The sequence below is a fragment of the Pelmatolapia mariae genome, linkage group LG2 (assembly GCF_036321145.2).
Source record: "Pelmatolapia mariae isolate MD_Pm_ZW linkage group LG2, Pm_UMD_F_2, whole genome shotgun sequence".
NCBI lineage: Eukaryota > Metazoa > Chordata > Actinopteri > Cichliformes > Cichlidae > Pelmatolapia > Pelmatolapia mariae.
Genome location: NC_086228.1, coordinates 6686248 through 6705668, shown reverse-complemented (window position 1 = coordinate 6705668; position 19421 = coordinate 6686248). Strand labels below are relative to the sequence as shown.

Here is a 19421-nt window from a genome sequence, read left to right as displayed (position 1 = left end):
GGCTGGTTGACCTTTGATGACCTCTAGAAATTTTTATTAATATCATTAAAATGAAAGCAGCACAAACGAAAATTTTTGCAGCACAAACCAGCACAAACGTTTGATACCACTTTTGCTGGATTTGGGTAACCGTTTGGCCTTTACATTTTCAATAATATCTTTAAAACAGAAGCAGCACAAACAACAATCTTAGCAGCACAAACCAGCACAAACGTAGCACAGTTGATTGACACCCATTTTGTTTGATTTAATTAATGTGGGGGGGGCTGGTTGACCTCTGATGACCTCTAGAAATTTTTATTAATATCATTAAAATGAAAGCAGCACAAATGAAAATTTTTGCAGCACAAACCAGCACAAACGTAGCACAGTTGATTGACACCCATTTTGTTTGATTTCATTAATGTGGGGGGGGGGGGGGGGGGGGGGGGGGCTGGTTGACCTCTGATGACCTCTAGAAATTTTTATTAATATCATTAAAATGATAGCAGCACAAACGAAAATTTTTGCAGCACAAACCAGCACAAACGTTTGATACCACTTTTGTTGGATTTGAAGAAGGGGGGGGGGCAACTTCACTCACATGTTCTTATTTGATAGAATGATACCATATATGCCTATAGCTGCAGAAAAGGCTAACATTGTTATCTTTTTACAAAAAAAAACAGATAAACATGAGAGGTTTTAGTATAAAGTTTGTGTTTCCCATTGTTTAAGCACCGATTCCAACCAAAGGAGGTATGTTGTATCAACAGAAAAGGCTAACTTGGTTATCATTTTGCAGAAAAAAAAAAAAAAGAGACTGCTAAAAATAAAAACATAAAAGGTTTTTGGACAAGATGGTGTTCTCCATTCTCTGCTGCTGCAACATTCTTTAACTGCTTGCTTTCTGTCACGGGAGAGACAAAGTGTTCATTGTTGGTGTCCTCTTGGGTACAGTTATTATTAGAAATGGTTTTTGAAAGGAAAGCTGTAACTGGTACCTGGCCCTGGCCTGAGCAGGAGCGCTGAGGAAGTAAAGCTGCAGACTGGAGTGACTGATCTGTCTTTTACGCCAAAGGGGACTCCCAATAGTTATGCTTTTCAAAGAACTGAGGTTATAGTAGTCACCATATATTTATTTTATAAAAATACCTTTGCACATTGATAACAGCAATCTTCATCTCAAATATTTTTTTTATTTTGTTACTAAATAAATGGTCTAAAAAGATATCATCATGAAAACAAAAGTTAGACAATTTTCAAAACAAAAAATCTAAATTTTTCTAAATTTATTGTAACCAAGTAAACAAATCTCATGAACCCTAAATCTGTCAGTGGATATTCATGTTTCATCTCTCTAATTTCCTCTAAACTGTAATTAGAAAACTTGATTAATATACAAAGGTGATAAACTGGAAGTTGTTCAACAGAAGACTAAAATAAAACTACAAAATATACAGAATATTAACACATGAGACAAATTCAGATAATTCAGATTATATTACTGGACACAGTTGATTAAATAATTCTAATTTAACTTTATCTCCAACAACTTTCAGCAAAAGAAAGATAAAGTAAAATGAATGTATTTGTTCAATGTAAGCGCAAAATACACACAAAAAGGTTTTATTACAAAAGCTACATTTCAATAAGAGTTACTTTTAAATGTTCAATCATTATTACATAGTAAGAGTCTAATCTCACATGCTGTGATTCTCTTTAATTGTTAGAACTATGTGTAACTATGTTGTAATAATCCTGTCATTTCTAAAAAGATTCTGCTATTTTACTTGAATCTCTAAATCTTTCTTTCCGTCATTATGTAAGATATATAAACCGAAGAACGTTGTTTCTTTGACTCATTCGCACATTTCGTCCAGACTTCTAATGGCTTTGCATTTAGAGATTGTTTTCCACTCACTGAGAATCTCTCCTCTGCCCTGGAACTTATAATTGTAGTGCTCTTCCAGTTTCTTTTGAAATCGACACACAAACCATTTCCAGTACACCAGTTTAGACTCATCATAGGTGATTCTCCAGTCAGCATACTCTGGACCAGCAGTTCTGTACAGTTTATAGGGAACAGTTTCCTCTGAATCATGACGAGGATAAAATTTGCCATCACTTGCAACGTTTGTTGTGCAGAAATTGATGCTGAATTCCACTGTGTCTCTATAGTGCCATCCTTTGATTCCTTCAGGTCGATGAAAAGGGACGCTGTGGTCAGCATCACTGTGATCCCCAATGGTGTTAGTACAAACAGCTGCACAGAAGGGACATGTTACCCAGCAACAATTACACAGCTGATCAATGAGGATTTCATCAGGCTTCAGCCTGGATTCCTTCAGTTTTTCCAATGAGAGGCTGCTCATCTCATGAATTATGCATGTAAATTCTTTCTTTATTGCTTCCATAAAGAAATCAAAATTATTGATGTCACTGAAGTTTTGAGAAGAAATGGTATCAAGAGTTAACTCATCTTTTAGCAAACTAGAAAATTCCTTCAGCCACATGTTTATGTCTCCTGTCTGAGTTTGGACTTTCTGTGTTGCTGTAGATAAAGCTCGACTCACAAGTGAGTTGACATCATCAACATTATTCTTGAGTACATTCACAGTTTCATCTTTGTGACCTGTGAAGATGTATTTCTTTACTTGTGCTTTTATAAAAGCTTCTGTTTGTCTCCTTGGATTTCTGATGTAGGTGATGAAATCATCAAAGTTTTCAAACTCAGCGAGTGACTTCAGCACATGTTTCTCCAAGTTCAGCCTGTTCCCATTGAATGCTGGGAAATTACACCTCATCTCTCCAGCCAGACCAATGGCAGTCTTGTTACAGACAGCCTCAAGAGTGGAAGCTTTCAGCTTTTCGCAGATCAGTTCTGCGAGCACAACAGCAGATGAGCTTCCTTTACAAAAGCTTCTAAAAACATTGTAATACTGTGTTTTCGTGCTTTCTAAATAAGTGACTATATCATTGTTTGATTTTAATGTTTTCAGGGAGTCTAGGATCCAACTCTCTGATTTTGAGAACACATACAGTATGAGATCGACTGTGAACTCCTTCTTCAAAGCACATTTCCCCTCCTTCTGAAAACTGTCAACTTCTTGTTTTACCTGTTTGGCTGTTTCTTGCAAATAAGCTAGTTTGTAGCCTCTTGTAGCTACAGGCTTGCTTTTGATTGCATCAAGTGACTCAATTTCAGCTCTTTCAATAAGTGATATGATCTGTTGTTGGTTTTCATATGATAATGCATTTAATGGCCATTTAATTCCCAGAACTTTTGTTTGTTTTACATAATCCGAATAATCTCCCAAATGTGATAGTTTCTTGTATCTGCCATTTCCTTTGCGTTCATTTATGAGAGTCTCTTCAAAACCAAGTTCTTGAAGGATAATAAACTGATCTTCTTTCAGGTCGATATCTTCAACAGGTTTTATATCAGCTGTTAATTCAGTAACCAAGTCTCTCCAAACAGAGCTGAACTGTTTGTTAAGCTCTTCTTCATCTTTGGCCTTATCCTTCAGCTGCTGAGCGAGCTCTTTGCTCTTCTGTAGCAGCTTGTCCTCAAACTCTTTCTTCTTATCATCCAGCTTTTCACGAGTCTTCTTCTGCTGAATAACTTCATCCAGTTTTCTTTTCACCGTGCTCACCTGTTCATCATGAAACTCTTTGATTTTGGTTTCAAATCGGCCTCTCCACTGAGCCAACATTTCTTTCTCTTTGTCCTCCTCAAAGTATGTTGTCATTTCTTTTGCTATAGTTTCATATGTTTTGTCTGATTCCTTTTTAAGGTCACTCAGGTCCACCTTGTCAAGATTTCCATTTTCAATTCTGTTATGAAGTTGGTTTTCAATGGCCAACATGTTGCTCCTCAGGGCCCAGGTCCAGTTTCCGTACTGGGCCTCCAGTTTTCTGTACGCTGCAATTTCAAGTGTGTTTTTAAAACTGAAAACAAAGTTTTCAGTGAGGAGGGCACTCCACAGGTCCTGAATTTTGTTTTTAAACTGTAAGAGAGTGATCCCAGAGAGGATGGTGTTCTTCACTTCTTGGATGCTCTCACTGTAACCTGGATTAGGAGGAGCCATGGGTGGACTGCCCTCCCACAGCTGGGCACAGTATTTCACATCTTTTTGGACATCAAACTCAATGACATCACTGAAGCACTCTGCACTGCAAACCTCCTCTTCAGCTGCTAGTTTGGCCATCTGGTCCAGTTTTTCTTGCAGGCGTCTCCTTCCATCCATGTTTTTCTCTACTGCTGCAACATCTGTAACATTCTGGTGAACAAACACACAACTGGGAGAAAGTTGAACTTTCTTCATCCTCATGAAAGCCTGAACAACAATCTGCAGGATGTCTTGCATCTCAGATGGATTCTCTCCAAAGATGTTGATCAGTGTCAGGTTTCCCAGACCAACAACAAATGTTGCCAGTTCGTTGTTATGGTGAAGAGTGATGTTACCTTCCAGCTCAAGAGCGCGCAGTCCTTCAGTGTCCACCACTAGAAGATAGTCAAACTTCAAGTCTTTCTTCATCTCCTCTGATACTTTGAGCAGCTGCATGAAGGCACCTTTGGTGCACCTGCCTGCACTCACTGCAAACTGCAATCCAAACATGGTGTTCAGCATTGTTGATTTTCCACTGCTTTTTATGCCCAAAACTGACAACACAAAAACTCTCTGGTCCCCCAGTTTCTTGATGACTTCCTCTAAAAGACTGGAGATCCATGTTAAAGACACGTGACCTGCATCACCATCTATCAGCTCCATCGGGTGTCCTGATATCATCAGCTGTGCAGCCACCTCAGGGTATTTAGACCAGTCAGTGTGTCTGCTGTCTCTTTCTATTGCTCCATGAGCTTCATAGATCTGTCCCATTTCTCTGAAGATGTGCTCCAAACCAAAAGTTGCAGACTGCAGTTTTTTGGATATTTCTTCAAGCTCAGTTTGTTTTTTTATTAACAGATCTGATTTCATGTGTTTGTTCTTCAAAGCCAAGACCTCAGACCACTTTTCATCATAGCTTTTGAGAATAACAGGAAGCTCATCTGTGGACAGGGCATCCATTAAGATTTGAATCAATTTCAGAAAATATTCTTTATCTTTTGGTGGCAATGATGACAGACTTTCAATGAACAACTGTATCAGTTTACTGCAGGAAACAGCACATTGTTTCTGGCGTATTTTCATCAGTTCTTGTTGCTTTTTACTTTTCTCCTTTTCAATGTCTCCTCTGAGATGATACAGTTCTTTGTGTATTTTGCTCCACCGATGCCACAGATGGCCTTGACATGGCAGAAATGTGTGGGAGACATCCATATTATCTGCTGTAAGCAGATCCATTATTTTCATAGCAGCAGATTTCCCTATTTGACAAAATGGGTCACTTTCATCCACTTTGATTTCCGAGAGCTCAGCCATGGTTTCAAGCTGGAAGGATGGGTTCAACCTGGAACCATCTAGAGAAAATAAAATGTCACTAATGATCTGTTTCAGTTCTTCAGATATATCTGACTGGCTTCTGTCTTTGAGACCCATTTTGTATTTTCCCTTTTTTGTCTTAACACCACCACAGCGGTCATCAACACAGAGACAAACGAGCGGTTTGTGAGATTTAAAAAGAGCTGATATAAATGATTGGCTTTCTTCATGTTCTTGCAGAGATGCAACAAGAAAAATATTGATGGATGATTTTTCAATCAGTATGTCACGCTGTTTTTCAATCAACAGAGCATCACCACGAAGATTACAAAAGGCAATGCAGTCATTGAAGGCATCATTGGGTTTTCCAGCAGGACAGTACCAGGCAATCTCTGCCACACCATCCATCAGATAGCGAGACTTGGTGCTTCCTGGACAGTTTCTGTGGAAGAAGGTGCTGTGACGGTCGTTGATCAAAGTGTTCATCAGCTGAGATTTAGACACTGACAGAGAACCCAGGCGGAAAAATGACACCAAGTGTGTCCGAGCTTTGCAGACTGGGACACTCTTCATAATGTTTGAGCCATTTTTCATGTCAGTTACCTTCCAGGTCTTTGTTATTTGTCTGAAAGTCCACAGAGGACACTCGATCTCCATAGTGACTGGGTCAAGAACAAGCAATGGTAAGGCATACTGACACTGAGAGAGCTTTGTAATCATCATCTGTTTAAGGAAGCTGTCTGAGCAGTGAAATACTGCCATCTGAACGTCCATTGGATGCACATGAGTCTGTTCTGTGTGATCTGTGTCTAAAGTCGTGTTTAAAAAACATCCCAATCACTGTGATCTTTCCCAGTAATATTGACCTCTGGAGCAAGCTTTAGATGTGTCCCCAAAGACCCGTTTGCTTTTAGAGGAATATATCTGGCCCTGTAGTCTAACATCATCAGCCTGTGGAGAAAGGTTTGAGCTAGATCTTTCTCAGATGTCACATGGTGCCGTTTCACAGGTGGATGTATTTGAAGAAAATCTGCTGGTGACAACTTCTGTTGAAATTTGTTCCTCAGTTTTTCTTTGACATAGGTTCTTCTTTTTTATGTCTTCTGAAAACTCCCCAGACTGCAGTACACAAGCAAATAAAAACAAACTGTATGTTAAGAAATAATATGTGCATAGAATGCCTATAAGATCTTGTGACATAAATTTAGACTTTCCTACCTTCTCCATGTTTACACTCATGTCCTCAACTGAAGAACCTGCAAGATAAAAAAAAATATCTGGAGTCATTCTGGAAACCCTGAGTCATTACTTTGAAATCTAGACATGAATCTGAGATGATTTTAATCATAATAACAGCAGAATTTTGGACAATGATGTAATACAAGATAAAAGCATCCTAAAAGCTGAAAACCAACTACACAAAAGTTGATTTTTATGTTGGACAGCTGTGTGCATGACAGGACAACAGAGGTCTTTTTTTGGTCTTTTCAGTTTACATTATAAACTATTCTCTGTGCAGAAATGTAGAAAATTGTGAAACAACTTGTCTGTTCACAAAAACAACCAAAACTATCCTCCTAATAAAGAAACACTCTTAGTTGTCACCATCAAAGTTAGGGCAGGCACAAAATAGTAAAACATTATCTTTTTTAACATTAAATAACAATTCTCCTATCTACTTATGTAATCTAAATCTAAAACGTTTTGCATGACTGAACATAGTCAATTAAAACAGCAAAACTCTCATAAAACAATAAGACCTCTATAATGTTGCAAAAAATAGAGCAGCTACCAGCTCAGTTGGATCATGACATTAATTTCATGCCTGTTTTGCCCAGAGACTTCCCTAAACTTCAGTCTACTCTGGTCTTGCATACTTATTTCATTTGCCCATTTAATGGAGGCTTCAGCTCGGGTTCAACATATCAAAGTTCTGAACCCAAATCAAAGGTGAAACAGAGGTTGTTGATTGTCTTGCTCCTATTTTTGTCAGGAAATGTGCAACCAAATCCTGGCCCTGAACTGCAATATTCCCAGACTCCTTCTGATTTTAAAATAATGTCTGGTGTCAAATATATTCATCTTAATGTGCGCAGCCTACTACCGAAGATGGACATGGTCAAAATTTGGGTTAAATCTACAGATGCAGATGTTGTTATAATTTCTGAAACGTGGTTAACTAAATCTATTACTAATGAAGACATTAACATATATGGGTACAATGTATATCGTACTGATAGGCCAAAAAAAGGAGGCGGTGTAGCTATTTATGTCAAATCAAGATTTAATGCCTCGATTGTTCTGTCCCAATCGATATGTAAACAAATGGAGTTTTTGGCTTTGAATGTAGATATTGCTAATACTCTTTCGATAACCATTGTTGGGTGTTACAGGCCCCCATCTGCTTCAAAAGAGGCATTATCTTCACTAAAGCACCTTTTGGCTAAATTAAATTACACTGAACTACTAATGGCTGGAGATTTGAACTGGGACTGGCTAAATGCAACTTCTGGTGAATTTAAAGAATTTTGCAATTCAATTAATCTTACCCAGCTAGTCTATCTTCCTACCAGGCCAAATCTTAAATGCCCTGAAAAGTCCACATTAATTGATTTGGTTTTAACAAATGTACCTCATAAATTCTCTTCGCTTGGTGTCTTCTGTAATGACCTAAGTGATCACTGTGTTGTTGCTGTTTGTAGAAATGCTAAAATTCCAAAATGTAAGCCGCGCATAGTGTGTAAAAGGAATCTTAAACAATTCACTGAACAGGCTTTTCATCATGATTTGTCAGTAGTTAATTGGGAAAAAATCGGACTATTACCAGATGTAGAGTTAGCCTGGACATATTTTAAGGAAAGCTTTATGGAAATTGTTAATAAACATGCCCCCTTACGGAAAGTTAGAATTAAAGGTCGAGAAAATCCCTGGTTTTCGCAGACACTCGCAGATAACATACACAAGCGTAATAGAGCATGGGACAAGGCGAGGCAAACAGATACTTCTACTGATTGGTCTGTTTTCAAACAGCTTAGAAATAAATGCACTTCTCTTATTAAAAAGGCCAAATCCGAATACTTTTTGTCTGTCACCACTGAGAATCTCAATGATCCACAGAAATTTTGGAAAGTAATCAAGTCCTTTTCTGCCAATAAAATGACTCAAACCTTTCCTAAATTTGTTGTAAAAGATTCAGTCTCAATTAATGATAAAACTGAAATTTTGAATTGCTTTAATGAGCACTTTTTATCAGTGGGTTCCTTGTTTGATTCTGCAGAAACTTTTTTAACAAATTCTTGCCCAGAATTCTCTATGTTTTCTGGAGACCGTTTTAACTTTGTACCTTTTAGTGTTTATGAAGTGCATAAAGCTTTAAAGGCTTTGGATCACAGAAAACCTCCTGGTCCAGACTTGATGGAACCTTATTTTTTGAAGCTGGCAGCGGATTATATTGCAGAACCACTTTCAATTCTATTTAATTTTTCAATTAAAACCAAAGAAATTCCATCGGTTTGGAAATCAGCTTTTGTCCTGCCTTTATTGAAAGGAGGTGATCCATCGGTGTTGACTAATTATAGGCCAATATCAAATTTGTGTGTTTTATCCAAAATCATGGAATCTCTAGTTTGTGACCAGTTGAAGGAGTTTTTGTACTCTAATGATATTGTCTCTAAATTTCAGTCAGGCTTCAGGAAAAAACACAGTACTAACACTGCCACTATGAAAGTGATAAATGATATTATTATGGCACTTGATAAGAAATTGTACTGTGCGTCACTCTTTATTGACCTCTCAAAAGCTTTTGACACTGTTGATCATGCTGTCCTAAAAAACAGACTGCTCAGCCTTGGATTGTCAGAACATGCAATAGCGTGGTTCTCAAATTATCTGAATAATAGAACCCAGTGCATTAAACTTGAAGGTCTTTGTTCTAAATTTGTTGCTGTCCACAAGGGGGTGCCACAGGGCTCAGTTTTGGGTCCCCTTCTGTTTCTTTTATATATCAATGACTTGGGTCAAAATGTCTCAGACACAAATTTGCATTTTTATGCTGACGATACAGTTATTTACTGCTATGGATCATCTCTTACTCAGGCCATTGAAACCTTACAGAAAGCCTTTGTTGCTTTCCAGCATTCACTTATCCAGCTAAAATTAGTTCTCAATGCTGACAAGACTAAGCTAATGTTGTTTTCTAAGTCAAAGAAGGTCCCAGAGCCTATTCCAGTGGTGTCCACCCTTGAAGGAAATGCCATAGAGATAGTTCATGAATATAAATACCTTGGTGTCTGGATAGATGACTCCTTTACCTTTAAACCACATATAGAAAGACTTGTAAAGAAACTGAGGCTGAAACTTCGTTTTTTTTTCCGTAATAAACAGTGTTTTTCTTTTGCAGTAAAAAAACGTCTTGTCACTGCAACCTTTTTATCTGTGTTAGATTATGGTGACATTCTGTATATGAACGCTTCTTCCTCATGTCTTCTAATGTTGGACACGATGTATCATGCTTCCTTGAGGTTTATCACCAATTGTAGATATCTGACCCATCATTGTGACTTGTACTTAAGAGTAAATTGGCCTTCTTTGGCCATTAGAAGACAGGGGCATTGGTACACTTTTATTTACAAAGCTATGCTTGGATTGTTGCCTCCTTATATTTGTACTTTGGTCACAAGGACAAATAGTGGTTCTTACTCCTTGCGTTCAAATGATCAGTTGCTGCTGTCTGTTCCCCTTGTCCGCACAGAGTTGGGTAAGAAAGCCTTTGTCCACTCTGCGCCTTTTTCGTGGAACCTGTTACAGAAAGACTGGAAACTGACTGAATTGTTGTCTTTAAATGTTTTTAAAACTAAACTCAAAGGCTTACAGACTGCCTCAATAATGTGTAATTGTTTTGTGTAATTTTTAATCTTGTTTGTTTGTATGTGTTTGGAAATGTGCTGCCTCTTGGCCAGGACTCCCTTGAAAAAGAGGTTTTTAATCTCAATGGGACATTCCTGGTTAAATAAAGGTTAAATAAAAAAAAAGAAAAAAAAAAAGACCTGAAACAGCCAGAAAATCATCTTCAATACTGGGTAAATTAAAAGCTAAGTTGTTTGGGGAAAACCTGCAATAATTTGTATTTATAATTAGAGCAATAAAGTAGAGTTCAAAAACTGCAGTTTTATTATTTGGAGTAGTTTTTTTCTCTTTTTTAATGAAATCCAAGTGTTCACTTTTTTGTCACAACTAAAACAAATAAATTGGAATTACATTTATTTTATAAATACTAGATAATAGTCTCACAGGCTAGGTAGCAGACTTATGTAATTTCACTCAAAACATATTGAAATAGTTTACTTTTTTCTGAAATTTGTCTGGCTATCGTCTCTTTAGATACAGAATATCCTCACAATTTTAAGTAATTTAAAACACATTCTAAATTGGCCGTAGGTGAGCTGTGAGCTGATCTGTCCAGAGATAGGACTAGGTTTATTTAACCGCTTTTTCTTTGCTCTGCTTAATGATGAAATTGTATTTGAATTAACAACACTCTACTGTTCTGATAAGAAGTAACTGGATTTTTAACATGGGATTTTTCATATACATTGAAACTGTCGTTAAAAGGGTTCCTTATTCCTTCCGCTGCAATACAGAAGACAACCTGCCTCCATCGCATGCTATCTCTAGCATCCTCCTCCTTAACTACATCCATGATTCTTCTCTGTGATCTTCCACTTTTACTCCTGCCTGGCCATCTTTAACATCCTTTGTCCAGTATATCCACCAAATACTATTCTATAATCACCCCTTTAAAAACCATCTTAGACTCTGCCCCCTGTCTTTTTGTCAGTGTGACCTGCTCTAAACCTTTATTCATATGATGCTCTCCTAATCTTACTGACTACTCAAACAACTTCATACATGAAGCCCTGAGCATAAATCAGCATGTGGACTGAAGAAACCAGGGACTGTACCTGACAAACAGCCTGTCACAGTCTCCCTTAGGCTTCTGCTGTTTTCAAACAACAGCTCAGTTTTCAAACTTGGCAACAAAAGGTTGTATGCAGCTGTTTTCTCATAACAGACTAGTTTGCAGCTGACAAAGTGCTGTAGTGCTTCCAGATCCCAGTTGGTGACCACTTTAATAACAAAATACACCATTGGCTCTAAAACCATTTCTGACATGTGTTCTACTTCGGAGGCCATGAAAACAAAAAACAAAACAAGAAACCCATAAAAACGTTCATGCTCTACATCCCACTACTTTTATCTCTTAAGAAGGATTAAGAAAGGATTCAAGTTAAATTTTGTTGAGCATCGATAAACTCTTACCTCACTGCCGTTAAGAAGGCAAATTCATTCACCTTATTTTTTTTGTTTTTGTACTTTCTTCCTCCTCAATCTACACCCCACATGCATGACCTCCACAGCACAGCAACTGATTAACTGACTGAGGACCAATGTTCCCTCTAATTTTTCATGTGTCTGAGCGAACACACAAACTCCCTGAGCGATCCCTTGGACCACTGTGAGCGACATCAGACGTGTGCACTGTGGTCACACCGGCATCTAATCCATCCAAGTTACATGGTTTATTAAAATAATCAAATTACAGCATTTACATTTATGTTAGACTACTTTTAATTAACTGCTTTAGCCCACTTACAATGAAAAAAAAAAAAAAATCTAGTCATTGACCTGTGTAGTATGTTAACACTATTGGAAATAAAAATAACTTGAAATCCAATTTCGAAAACACAACTTTCTTTTTTTTTTATTTTTTTTTTATAAAGCTCTGACTTGTATTATGAGTATGAGTCTGTGGTCTGGGAGAGAGTCCTGTAACTCTCTGTCTGCAAAATACAGTATATAATGACCAATGCTGGGCAATTAATTATATAGTTACTTCTTCAAAAAAGTAACTCAGTTTGGCAAACAACAAAGTTTTTTGCAGCTATTTTTTTAAATGCAGCCAAGGCATTTTTAAATAAACATTTCAAACTATTTACAGAACAATCAGCTGTTCTGCATCAAGTCTGATGCCACACAAATTATTTGTGCCACTCCAATAAATAATTTCTGTCCACTATGAGATAAAGGAGAACAACAGCATGTTACCTGCAGGCCTGACAACAGGAGATGTATCACTCCTGTAACACCTGTAACATTCAGCAGTCGCCTCATTGTTCTGACACACACAACAAAACTACTGACTACACACTAACTACACAACATTTGCGCTAAACGTCTCAAATCTCTCACATCTCAAAACACCGCCGTCACTCCTAAAACTTCCCCCCGTTTCTTAACAACTAGATGCCACGTTGCCATATCATTTTTTGATTGGTCGACATGGTACTTTTTTCCACCAATAGGAAAGGGTGGGGTTTTTTTGTTTTGTGTTTCCTCACAGGCGGAGAGTGCTTTCGAGCCTTTTTTCTTATAAAACGCCGTTTTTACCGTTTCTTCCGGCAGTAAATATAAACAACGATAGTATTCAGGAAGAAAACCAAACGTTGCATATTTTTTTTATCATAACTCTGGTTTTACGTGGCCAACAAACACAATTTAAAAACTGGTATAAAGTCCACACTTTTTCCGTCAATTGTTCCGTCTGTCCTGCTCACATATCCAATGGTTGTACAAGTTGTCATTAACGTGGCTTCACTCCACATCAGCCACGCCGCTTTGCCAGCTCAAACACCGGTGTCGGCACATAAGGACGCTGTCATAGCCTGTCAACGACGTTGATTGGCTGCGTATATACGCATTATTGGCTGAACTATGGGATAAGGTGGCATCGTTCTAATCCCATATGGGAGCAGCCAGTCACTCACTGACTAACACTGCAAAACAGAATTGTTAAAGTATTAATTTTAATTTCAATTCAGGTTAGATTTTTTTTGTGCGCAACGCAGATTTTCTGTGCACAGAGACCGTGCCAGCAGTGCGCAATTGCGCACGTGCGCAGCTTAGAGGGAACATTGCTGAGGACCACTACATTGTGCCAAATTGTAGCCACACAAAACCTCAGTACACACAACACACTTTCATCCATCCATTTTATTCCACTTATCCACTTCAGGGTGACGTGAAGGGTCCAGGTTGCCAGTCCAGTACAGAGCTAACACAGACACAAGCAGCCATTCATGCTCACTTCTAAAACCAGTGTCCTATTGAGAGTCACCAATTAACCTAAAAACTTTAGAATCCACTTATTTTAAAATTATGCTTCAATTAAACAAGTTGAAAACTGTCATTGGTGCATGCTGAAACAAGAATATGGATATCTGCTAATAAAGAAGTCAATGATATAATACTATGTTTTAGGATCAACGTAATTTCCGAATGCTACATTTAAATATGTTGAAAATAAAAACAGAGCTACAAGATACAATGAACACAAATGTGGTGTATTTTGCTATGATATGATTACAATTTAAACTGTTTATTAGGGGTGCAACGATACACAAAATTTACGGTTCGGTTTGATACTTTGGTGTCACGGTTCGATATTTTTTTGATACAAAAAAATGTTCATGCTTTTTTAATTTGTCATTTATTAAAATTATAAATATATATTTTAACTCAAAAGTACAGTTTTTAAATTTAATGTTGCTGAAACAAAGTAATAAAAAAATAAATCTATCTGATCGAGAAATCACTCATCTTTGGAAAAGAGGGTTTCTTACAGAGAAATGGCTCTTTCCAAAATAAAAGCTATACTATAGCTTCTTCTGGGGTATATTCTCAGCAGCATATTAAACATATCAGGTCCCCATAAGGAGAATCATGTGCTAACGGCTGTCTAAATGACTCGGGTAAAGTTTGTAGCATGCGTGCTTGTTGTTTTTGTCTGCTTCCACTTGTCTTTGCACTAGGATGATGTCGGAGTAAATGTGCAGTCATATTCGTTGTGTTCCCACTAGTGCTGTCAGCGTTAATCTCGTTGAAATGACGTTAACGCCACGACACGGCAAATCTCCGTTAACGAGTTACCGCGGATCGCCCCGTGCGTGGGGCTGGACGGCGTCAACACGTTAACTGCACTAACGCACTATTTCCCACCAATGTAACTGAGCATTGCGTGGCACATCCCACATACTGTTTTACTTTTGTCCATGACGCGCTTACCTTCAGGGTCATATTTCACATGAAGACCAAAATAGTTCCAAACGCCAGATCTAAATGAGGGTGGGGGAGGTTCAATTTGCCATGTTGCAACGACTTTAACTTCTGTCTCGCTAGCTTGCCCTGCGCTCAGTGGATCTGCGCTCGACAGTGCAGCCTAGGCGGATAAGTCGAACGCAGATCCACTGAGCTCTCAACACAGACAGCATCGTCAGAGGAAAAGTTGATAAAATACATTAAAAATTTTGTATTGTTCGATACATATGCGTACCGAACCGAAAGCACTGTATCGAACGGTTCAATATCGATACGAGTATTGTTGCACCCCTACTGTTTATGTATAAGTGACGTTATTAGTAGTGATTCTTCTATTCCATGCCGCCAAGTACTTGCTCATAATGGATCGTCTGATTGTTGGGTACCATATATATTGTACCCAATATATATGGTACAATATAAAATTCAACTGAATTAGTATTATTATTCATTTATTAAAAGAAACAAAAAAAACAACAACCGTTGAACAAGTTTAAAGTAATCACAGAAGTAGGCAGGAAGCTATTTCAAATAATATGCCTACAAAATGTTGCATTAACCAAGTTAAAATTGGTTGCAACTGATGACGTGTGTATTTTCAGTACTTTGAGCAAAACCTTAATCATTTTCAGTCATTAATACTTATGCACGCTTAAAGCTTTCTTTACACATTTACAAATAATCACAAGTACACAAACACACGGAAAGGGACAGAGCGGGAGTGAGATCTAAATAGACCCACACAACTCTCAGCACAGATCGAAACAGACAGACAATTGACACATGCGCAAATAATTTTGTGGACCACACATGCCTACTAATCAATAGTGATGGAAATGAATCCTCACTGCTTTATATAATAATTTATAAAAAACTTTCAACTCAGCAGTAAAGTACGAAGGGTACTTTTTTTTTTTTTTAAAGAGCTTTCGTTTAATCTTTAAAAAGTTTTCCTGCGCTCTAAACGAGATCTCGGTATTTGACTTACCCTTGCCCAACCCGTTAAAGACTAACGGCATCAAAAACCACCGCACACAAGACCGACACAAACTCGGGGGAAGCTGTCCCTCATAGCAGCTGACCCACTGATTCGTCTCTGTGTCCGTTGTTTGAGTCTTGATTATTCTCTGCTACAAACACGGACAGCTAGAGATCCGACCGAGTAGTCAAACCGGGGTCTTAAACTCACGGTCTGGGGGCCACTTCCGGCCCACATCACCCCTATTTGCAGCCCGTATATTGACGTGAAGAAATATAATGCACTTTGGCCCTTGAAGTTACTTTTCTTTGTTAGGGAGGATTTTTTATTGTTCAGTGCAATGTTAAAATAAGTTCTTTAACCCTTTAAAGCCGGTCGGAGCGGACACGCTTCATTTTGCGTAACTATTTTTAAATCCCGGAGGAGTTGTACTTACATCTTATGCCATCAGCTTCAAGTCAAGTCAAGTCAAGTCGGCTTTATTGTCACTTCAACCATATACAGGTAGTACACAGTGAAACGAAACAACGTTCCTCCAGGACCAAGGTGCTACATGCAACATAAATTTACAACATAAATTAACAGAAAACACTAAACTAGCTAACTAAGAGGCCAAGTTAGCTGGCTAGCAGAGACAAGACAGACTGACCTAACATAAATTACAACATAAATTAACAAAAAAAACAAAAAACAAAACTATCTAACTATTCTAAGGAAGACTTTTTTTCTTTTTTTTTGTTAGCAGACAGCAGACAAAGTGTACATGCAAATGTGCAAACAAGAGCAACAAGTGACAGTGTGACAACAACGTAACATAATAACAAGGTTTTGTGGTGATGAGTTGAGGTAGTGGAGGAACAGTAAACATAGTGGAGGAACCGTAAACATTCCTTAGTGTAGCAGCAATAATTAGGAGGTAAAGAAGTTAGTGCAAAAAAGTCCAGTAATAATATTTTGCAAAAGAGCAACACCAGTTTTATCAATGTTTTGAGGTAGTTGAGTTAAGCTGAGTGATAATGTGTGTGTGTGTGTGTGCGCGCGCGCGCATGTGTGTGTGTTTATCAGACCAGTCCCTTTTTGTTGAGGAGACGGATGGCTTGTGGAAAAAAGCTGTTGCACAGTCTGGATGTGTGTGCCCGAATGCTTCGGTACCTTTTTCCAGATGGCAGGAGTGTGAAGAGTGTGTGAGAGGGGTGTGTCCGATCAGCCACAATGCTGGTGGCTTTGCGAATACAGCGTGTGGTGTAGATGTCCTCAATAGAGGGGAGAGAGACCCCGATGATCTTCTCTGCTGTTCCCACTATCCGCTGTAGGGTCTTGCGGTCTGATGTGGCACAGTTCCCAAACCAGACAGTGATGCAGCCGCTCAGGATGCTCTCGATAGTTCCTCTATAGAAGGTGGTCAGGATCGGTGGTGGAAGCTGGGCCTTTCTCAGTCCTCTCAAAAAGAAGAGACGCTGTTGGGCTTTCTTGTGCAGGGAGCTGGTGTTGAGGGACCAGCCGAGGTCCTTCTCCAGGTGGACGCCCAGGAATTTGGTGCTGTCGACGATCTCCACAGAGGAGCCATTGATGCTCAGCGGTGAATGGTTGCCTCGTGTCCTCCTAAAGTCAACAACCATCTCTTTTGTCTTGTCAACATTCAGAGACAGGTTGTTGTCTTTACACCAGTCCGTTAGCCTCTGCACTTCCTCTCTGTACGCTGACTCGTCGTTCTTGCTAATGAGACCCACCACGGTCGTGTCATCAGCGAACTTAATGATGTGATTTGAACTGTGTGTTGCTACACAGTCATGAGTCAGCAGTGTGAACAGCAGAGGACTGAGCACACAGCCTTGTGGGACCCCAGTGCTCAGTGTGGTGGTGCTGGAGGTGCAGTTCCCGATCCGTACTGACTGAGGCCTACCGGTCAGAAAGTCCAGGATCCAGTTGCAGAGGGAGGTGTTCAGGCCCAACAGGCTCAGCTTTCCGATCAGTTGTTGGGGGATGATCGTGTTGAATGCTGAGCTGAAATCTATGTATAGCATTCGAACGTGTGTGTCCTTCTTGTCCAAGTGTGTGAGGGCAAGGTGGAGTGCAGTGGAGATGGCGTTGTCCGTTGAGCGGTTATGGCGGTACGCAAATTGCAGTGGGTCCAGTGAGGGGGCAGCAGGGTCTTGATGTGTTTCATGACGAGCCGCTCGAAGCACTTCATGATGGTGGGTGTAAGTGCAACAGGACGGTAGTCGTTGAGACCGGACACAGAAGACTTCTTGGGCACGGGGACGATGGTGGTGGCCTTGAAGCATGTGGGAACGACGGCACTGCTCAGAGAGATGTTGAAGATGTCGGTGAGAACATCTGCCAGCTGTTCAGCACATTCTCTGAGCACTCTGCCTGGGATGTTGTCAGGTCCAGCAGCTTTACGTGGGTTGACGCCGCTGTCCTTGAAGTGGTTGTGGATTCTCTGGGCATGTGCGCGCTTCGCCTCTCTGATGGCCCGAGAAAGTTCGGCCCTAGCTCTTCTAAGCGCCACCTTATCTCCCGCTTTGAAGGCAGAGTCTCGGGTCCTCAGAAGTGCACGCACTTCCGCAGTAATCCACGGTTTCTGGTTGGGTCGTGAGATGATGGTCTTGGAGACAGTGACGTCATCGGTGCACTTGTTGATGTAGCTGGACACTGATGACGTGTACTCCTCCAAGTCAGTGAAGTCACCGTGAGTTGCAGCCTCCCTAAACATGTTCCAGTCAGTGCTCTCGAAACAGTCCTGAAGAGCAGAGATGGCTCCTGCTGGCCAGGTTTTCACCTGCTTCAGAACCGGTTTTGATCGCCTGACGAGTGGTCTGTATGCTGGAATTAGCATAACAGAGATGTGGTCTGAGTAGGCGAGGTGTGGGCGGGGCTCTGCCCGATATGCGCCGGGGATGTTTGTGTAAACAAGATCCAGCGTGTTTTCCCCTCTCGTTGCAAAGTCCACATAATGATGGAATCTAGGAAGCACTGACTTGAGATTTGCATGGTTGAAATCTCCAGCAACAATAAACAGTCCGTACGGGTGTGTATTTTGCAGATCACTGATCTTTGTATACAGTTCCCATAGCGCTTCCTCAGCATTAGCGCCAGGTGGAATGTACACTCCGATAATGAAAACAGTGGTGAATTCCCGTGGTAAATAAAAAGGTCTGCATCTAACAGTCACAAACTCCACCAGCGATGAGCAATAACTAGAAACTAGCACAGAGTTCTTGCACCATTTCGTGTTGATGTAAACACACAAGCCGCCACCGCGAGTCTTACCGCACAGGGCTGCATTTCTGTCGGCGCGAAACGAGGCCAACCCGTTTAGCTGAATAGAGGGGTCCGGTACTCTGTCGCTGAGCCATGTCTCCGTGAAAACAAAGACACAGCAGTCTCTAACCTCACGCTGTGTAGCCTGCTGGAGTCGGATGTAATCCAGTTCATTATCCAGGGAGCAGACGTTGGATAAGATGATGGACGGGAGAGCCGGCCGGCTAGGGTTTGTTTTTAGCCTAGCACGGACTCCCGCCCGCTTGCCGCGCTTCCGCTTCCTCGCGCACCGCTTCCGATGTCCCCTCCTCCGGCCGCCGGCACCAGGCAACGCCGAGGCTTCGAGGCCTGGTTCGCGGAGCAAGCCGAGTTCACGTAGCGTTTCCCGCAGCCCATCTTGGATGTTGTTAACCGGGTTATTTAGGTTGAAAAGTGTCTGTCTGTTGTATGTACGGACACCAGTTTCGACGATATTCATACATAGAGTAAAATAGACACGTTACACACAAAACGTAAACAATGTAGCACCATTTTGGCTCCGGAGCGGCCGCTGCGTGCTACTGCCGCGCCGCCGCGCAGCTTGCCCTAGGTCACAGTTTCCTTCCACATATAGCTTTGCA

General features: G+C 40.1%; 1 protein-coding gene across 1 annotated transcript; it reads right to left on the bottom strand.

Moving 5' to 3' along the window:
• Positions 1-1362: 1362 nt before the first annotated feature.
• On the bottom strand, positions 1363-19279 carry LOC134638217 (interferon-induced very large GTPase 1-like). The gene is made up of 4 exons (XM_063488727.1): positions 17653-19279; positions 16690-17548; positions 6310-6491; positions 1363-6217 (listed from the first exon to the last, which is right to left on the bottom strand). Exons 1-4 carry the CDS (start codon positions 19277-19279, stop codon positions 1842-1844), a joined length of 7044 nt encoding a protein of 2347 aa, XP_063344797.1. The 3' UTR covers positions 1363-1841.
• Positions 19280-19421: the final 142 nt, after the last annotated feature.

What these genes read in the sequence shown, in the direction of transcription:
- LOC134638217 (XM_063488727.1), bottom strand. Translation starts at nt 19,279, where the DNA reads ATGAATATCGTCGAAACTGGTGTCCGTACATACAACAGACAGACACTT. An exon ending in CTGGACCCACTGCAATTTGC is followed by an intron (nt 17,549 to 17,652) that starts GTACCGCCATAA and finishes TGCTATACATAG; the next exon opens with ATTTCAGCTCAGCATTCAAC. An exon ending in CTCCTGCCATCTGGAAAAAG is followed by an intron (nt 6,492 to 16,689) that starts GTACCGAAGCAT and finishes ATAAAAAAGAAG; the next exon opens with AACCTATGTCAAAGAAAAAC.